Raw genomic sequence first — 6812 nt, forward strand, 5'->3', positions numbered from 1 at the left:
CCTATCCAAAATCAATAAATGACCATTTGCAATCTTTGTCTATTTATATCGATTCAATAATCTTGAAGGATGTTTCATCACTTGTTTGGCAAAAAATATTGTTACTAACAAAATAAGAAAATAGCGTTGAACTTTCTTTTTTGAGGTGCCAGAAAGCACCTTTTTACTGGCCAATTATCTATTCGAAGATGATCTCAGATTTTGTGAAGTGGCCACTTGATTGGTTTCTATTTAGAAAATGCTAGTTGTAGTTCATTGCTAGCTATACGCATGCACAACTATTTTCGAGATATTATCATTAACTATATCTGTTGAATTGATTAAGTAATAGTATTCTAAAAAGAGAAGAAGAATCGTCATATATAAAAGTACAGGTTAAGAACTTATTTAGCATTAGAATGATATTTGCACTTGCATAAAGTGAGATTAGTGAGACTGTTAGACAAAATGGTAAATGGGTGGTAACTCAATAAGTGAAAATTACAATTGGTAATTTTGAAAAGCAAAATGTGAGACGGATGACATAAATTGTACCCTAAATCTTGGGTCATATGTTTCATTCCTTGACCAATTAATTGATTGGTGGTCCAAACATGTATGGAGAAAATGTAGTCTAGAAGGAAGTGTAGAAATCAAACCACGACAGCTTTTGGGCTAGAACTAGAATATTGGGCCCACTTATATATGGAGAAAATATCTTATATGCAAGTCAATTTATGATAACCTAATCTGTCCGGGAAAAGCAGTTTGTCCTTTGTTGGGTTGCGTGCCAACAAATAATAGATTGACATGAAAAAAAAAAAAAAAGAGCACAAAATTTTGGACCAAGTATCACATAAAAGGAAATTAAGTTTCTCTCGATCATAGCATAGTTTCGCAAACTTATATCATATCAAATTCTTAATTCTTTACTCCACCTAGTACATGTATGTTTATTTATTTAAAATTTATTCTACATAGTATCTATGCTTTGTGTAAGGTACCCCGCATGACTTAGAATAGGTAAAACATGACCTCTAACATCCAGCGAAAAAAAGGATGTATTTACCGGTTTTATAAGTTGTAAAAATTATATCTGTAAATTCGAGAGAATGTGTAAATGTATCTTGCAACTTTGCTTGTGTTTACGCTTTGTGCATGAGATCCTCATTTCAATTAGCATCATTATTAGGTGGTTAGCGCGATTTTATTTCCGAAAAACATCTACCTATGTGTAGGTGCGCTCCTATATATCTTATAAAAAGAAGCAACATACATATGTACATACATATGTTATGCTGCTTTAAAATGTTATTCTTTTTTTTGTCCAAAACTCTTTACGATGTTATTCACTCACAAAAAAAAAAAAATCTAAACTTATATAGAAAAATATATTTCAATATATACTATACACTGCTGAATCTACTTAGAATATCACTATATGTGAACCTAATTCTTCAAAAGCTAGAATCTACATTAGAATGAAATCAAAAGATATTATTATTGATTGAGTAGTATGGTTACTGTCTATCTTATATGAAATAATATCCATTTTAGGCCTTTATTTGAGAAAATGTGGGCAATTCGGATCCTTATTTAAAAATTTCCCTTAATTAAGAGATTTATCTGTAGGGTTGAATTCGTTTGGTACTGGTTTGATGCCCGGTATCAATTCTCTTCAATCTTTCTCTAGAGACGAGCACTATTTAAAATCTCAATGACCATCATAAGCTAATTAAACAAATAAATAAATAAAATAGAGCCTACATGAGCATTGAACTAGATGCCCAACTATACGACATGGATATTGCTTTTAATACACATTTGGTGCACATATTATAAACTAATGGATTGCACATGGTCATCAAGTCCTTTCGCTGAAATCTATGGGCTGAAAAGATTGGACTATGGACAAACTCGAGAAGTATCAAGTTTAATATTGGTGATCAATACGACGGTCCGATGTTAGATTAGATTGAGCTGAATGTTTAGATCCGTCAGTCAACATGTGGTTCCACTATTAAATCCTGGTCAACTAGCTCACAGATTAACACAAAAAATAATAATAATAATAACAATGCCCCAGATAAGGGGCATAAATATAATATTGATTACTTAAGGGGTAATTTGCAAAATATATTTTTAATCAAACTTTTTGTTTTTGAAAAGTTGCGATACAATCCTTCTGATCATTCCCCCAATTTTCCTACTTGGCAATATAAAAGCAAGTATATCTAAATCCACAATTAAGGAAAAAAGATTAATGAAAAGATTACATTGCAATGATCCAAAAGTTTTGAGACCAAATTATGCTATTGAGATACTTATTCCGATAAACACAATAGTCTGATCCTACATTGCTTCCATTCCATTTTAAGAACCCGATCAAGATTTCATGGCATTGCCTGGAATTTTGATTTGTAACATTCAAAGTGATAATTAGAACTGCTTCGTAATGGGATTCTCGACAAAAAGATAATGGCGATGAGTCGACAAATCGATATGCTTACGCTCATCCTTGCTACTAAGTGACCAAAAATATAAATTTCTGAGTAAAGAAATACCTTAAGATACTATTTGACACTGTACTTTCTTTCTGTTGGATTGGCACCCATTTGAGTTTCGCTTATTATATTGGCGGACAACAAAGAGTATACAAAATTAGGTACCATCTAAATGATATCGACAAGCAACAACGGTACCGTTAAACGCCACATCTAGCTCAAGACAATCGACTTAGACTCGATAGAGAATGAACAAAAAAAATAAATGAGTAAAGGACTAGAATTTTCCTGGATACAAATTTACAAATTTCTTTCAATGTAAGACAGAATCACGAACATCATTACACTAAAGGATGAAATTGTACTTCAAAAAAATTATTTGCTCCTAGAAATTGTTCTGTATCTCTCTCTAAGCCACTTTTTGTGTATCTCCCAGGAAGAAAAAAAGGCTTCAGAACCCAGGATATATCCACTGGGGAACAACAAACCACATTCTCTGCATCTTTATATGTTCCGCCTGTTTCTCTCCTCATCTATGAACTGCAACAAAGTAGAATTACAAAAATTGAGGGTCATCAGCAGAACTCTTGACACAAAACCCTGGTTTGATTTCGCACAACATCAATAAAAACGCGGCGCTCCTTACGTGGATAACATGAATTTAAGCAATAGAATGCATCAAGTCAAACGGTTTTCGGTCTGATCAAACCCTAGATACATCACTTTACTCACACACCAAAGTCAGATTTTGTGCTGTGTGAAAGCGTGCTTCACTAGCTCACAGAAATTTACAAGCCTGAATCCCAGGCATTGTACTGGGAACAATAGCTATATACTAATTGCTCAACCCAAAAGCAACGGAAACATCAATTTCCATAGCTGACTATTGAAACGGAAGGTTTCACATCAAAATTTATTAGGTAGACAAAGGATCTGCTGGGGCTTGACTTGTCCTTTCCTTTGGAAAAAGGAAGCATCACACAGCACCGAAGTCAATGCATAAAGATCTCCTTTTTGCAAATATGCACATGCAGCAGATCTTACAGTTTAACCAACTGAGCTGTTCAGTGAATGCAAAGTCATCTCTATCGCATTATATCACTATACTTAAGTCAAATTTCATATAATGGCGCTTCCGAGGACACCCTAAATTGATTATATTCCCAACATAAGTTAAACCCACATAAGCATTTTCTATGTAATTCGATATGTCCATAGGATGTCATGAAACGGATGGCGAACATAACCTTGAACAATCAAATGCTGCAGTTTGACATTGAGTTGCAGCCAAGGATTGAACATTCCTCTCTCAGTACAAAGAACATAAGAAATGCTCCCCCGAACCAATCTTGGCTGGTTCAATCATCAAATATGGACACGAATCTGGGACTCTATGGGTCTCGCCTTAAGTACTAATCTCCCTTCCAGAAGATCTCAGCACGTGCAAAACCTTGTCTATTGTGCTGTGATCTAATGGCTACTGACCTCTCCCGAGAACAACCATGAAATTTAACCTTTCTTTTGCCTACCGAAGCCACCTTCCCCAATTTATGAAAGAGAATACCAGATTCCACACTTCAAGCACCAGCACTCCATAAATGCAGAAGGCGACAAAAAGAATCACTCAAGGAATAGAAAATTCCTTTGGTACAATCAAAGCAGAGAGAGAGAGAGAGAGAGAGAGATTCACGTACCTAGAACCATAAAAACCGCCTCAAGAAACTCAGCATGGGAAGAAACAAGAACTTAGCCAAAAAAAGGAAATTGTTCATCAACAGGAAGGACCACCGTTGTTGTTGTTGTTGCCTCGCTCCTCGCTTCCAGGCTTCTGCTCTTGAGCAAGCTCTTGCTGATCTTGCACTTGTCCCTGTTGTGGCTGCAGCGACAGCTGGTGTGCCTGCATCTGGTACGGATTGTCGAAGCTCCCCAACGCCAGCGACGGGGAAGCTGGTGGCGGAGGGATTACATTGCTCGCAGGGTTGTACCTGGACGGAGACACCGAGTTTGCCACGCCATCGAAGCCGCCTGCGTCGAACTTGATTTCTAGTTGTTGCTGTTGCTGCTGTCTAATTTGCTGCTGCTCGTAAGCCCTAATCATCTCTTGCCGCTCCCTTGCTGCCACGGCGGCTGCGAGTTGCTGTGCGTCGAATGCCTGCTGCTGCTGCTGCTGCTGGCTCTGGTGGTCCCTGATGACTAGCGGTGGCCCGCCGCCGCTGGCGCCAGTCGGAATGCCCATCATCGGCATCATGTTGTAGGGCACCACCGTGGACATCGAAGGATTCCCCATGTACGCTGGAGCTCCGGGGGGTTGCATCATTGTGGGGACCATCGCGTGGGGCCCCATGTAGGCGGCGAGCTCCTTCTTGGCGGAGGCGAGCTCCTTCTGGAGCAGGTCGAGCTTGTGCTGGAGTATAGTGATGTAGCCGACGCAGCCGTAGACTGGGTCCCGCAGGCGGGTCTCGGCCTCGTAGGCGAGGGAGTTGACGGCGTCCTCGCGCTGCGAGACGTTCAGCTCGTTGAGGAGCTTGGTCACGTTGCTCGCACCAAACACCTTGTGGACGTAGGCGAACTTCTGCGGCTGGTCGGCGGGGAAGTAGGGGGCGAAGACGCACTCCTGGGTGCACTTCCTGCGGAGGCACTTGCACGCGGCGCACGGAGAGTTCGACGACGACATGTCATTTGCCCAATCTCTCGTCGGGAGAGAACCTCATCAAAGAGAAGACATCCAAAGATCTATCTATCAAGAGCGACACTGCAAGATTATGCGAAAAAAAACTTCAAGGACGGACCGAATCAGGCACGAGAAAACCGAAATTTAACAAAGTACTCGAATCGAGCTCATCGACAGTCCATGTGTGAAAACTCCGAGGGAAAATTTAAACCAAGATCAAGAAAATTCAAACAGTTAGGTGGAGGGTTAGCGTGTTGGTAGGAAACAAAAAAGGAATCAGATGCAGATGCAAATGCAAATGATCAGAACTCAATCCCAGAGAAATCTTGAAAAAAGAGAAAAAGAAGGCCGATTGAAACTTTGTCAGATCTTCTACCAAATAATCGCCATTACCGCAATCTATGAACGGAGAAAGGAGTCAACGCGGCCGTGATCCGGTGGGTCCGGTGGCGGTTTCCGAGGGGCAACCTAACCCTAAGTGTTTCAAGAAGCCTTTTTTTCTTCCCATCTCCCTAAAGGAAGGGACGAAATCAGACGGTTGATCATAAATCATAACCTCATAATTACCTTCACTCTCGCCTCTACCGCGTAACTCCAAATCTGAATCTGAATCTCTCTCTCTCTCTCTCTCTCTCTCTTCACGTCATGTCATACTCCTCCATTAACAGCCCCAAGAAAAGATTTTCCACTCCGATCCTCCTCGTCCCGTCTCTTCCATTTTCAACCCCACCCGGAATAAAACCCAGAAAATATTTTCTCGGGAAAACGAAAACATCTCGAGCGAAGAAAGGGAAAAGGAGAGAAAAACATAGAGGGACAGAGAGAGAGAGAGAGGGGGAAAGAACCGAAGGAAAACTCAAAGTTTAATCACCACCGGCATGGATGACGTACCTGGTCCACGGTCTACAACCTGAGCGATGAATCTCCCCTCTCTTTTTCCCCTCTCTCTCTCTCTGTGAAAAAGAGAGTGCAGGCGGATGGAGACAAAAACGATTCAAAGGGAAGGGCGCTGAAACCCGAGAGAGAGAGAGAGAGAGAGAGAGAGACGTGGGTGTGAAGGGAGAGAGAGGGAGGGAGGGAGGGATAGCGCTTATTTTAAAGTATGGAAATAAGAAGGGATTAGCAATTGACAAAAAGCTTCCTCATTGACCAAATCTGAATGCTCCATGGAATTTTGTGGCGTCCTCTTCATTTTCCTTCCATGTATATTGAATTTATACGTACAAGTATTCATACCGGGGGGCGGCTTTTGGCTTTTGACTTTTTCCTTTTTGTGCTCTCGGTTAGAGTTTTTCGTTACTGGGGTAACAACAAGTTGTTTTTGCCTAGGTTTGACAAGTTCTTGGGGCGTGTGGGGTTAAAAAAAAAAAAAAAGAGCACAAAAAACTGCTGATCTCCACGAAGCCCTACACATGTTTGCGTGTGCGTCTGTGTCCGTGTGATTTGTTTTTATTTTTCGGATTGTTTAAGAAAGCAATCCCATTAATCATCCTTGTTAAGCAAATAATGTTATTATCCTTAGTGATGGGTTTACCGGGGTGGCCTTTGGATAGTCAATCAACTTCTTTCAAGATATCAAATCATTATCCTGTGACATAAGGCTAAGGATAGTACAAGGGCCGGAAACTATATGGCCGATGCGCGCGCACACACATATA

General features: G+C 40.4%; 1 protein-coding gene across 1 annotated transcript; it reads right to left on the reverse strand.

Annotated features, from left to right (window-relative positions):
- Positions 1-2682: 2682 nt before the first annotated feature.
- Positions 2683-6215, reverse strand: LOC115740277 (protein LATERAL ORGAN BOUNDARIES-like). The gene is made up of 3 exons (XM_048272961.1): positions 6046-6215; positions 4178-5235; positions 2683-3023 (listed from the first exon to the last, which is right to left on the reverse strand). The coding sequence occupies exon 2, from the start codon at positions 5155-5157 to the stop codon at positions 4255-4257; it is 903 nt and encodes a 300-aa protein (XP_048128918.1). The 5' UTR covers positions 5158-5235; positions 6046-6215; the 3' UTR covers positions 2683-3023; positions 4178-4254.
- Between the last annotated feature and the right edge of the window lie 597 nt (positions 6216-6812).

This window comes from Rhodamnia argentea, chromosome 1 (genome assembly GCF_020921035.1).
Source record: "Rhodamnia argentea isolate NSW1041297 chromosome 1, ASM2092103v1, whole genome shotgun sequence".
Taxonomy (NCBI): Eukaryota; Viridiplantae; Streptophyta; class Magnoliopsida; order Myrtales; family Myrtaceae; genus Rhodamnia; species Rhodamnia argentea.

What these genes read in the sequence shown, in the direction of transcription:
- LOC115740277 (XM_048272961.1), bottom strand. Translation starts at nt 5,157, where the DNA reads ATGTCGTCGTCGAACTCTCCGTGCGCCGCGTGCAAGTGCCTCCGCAGG.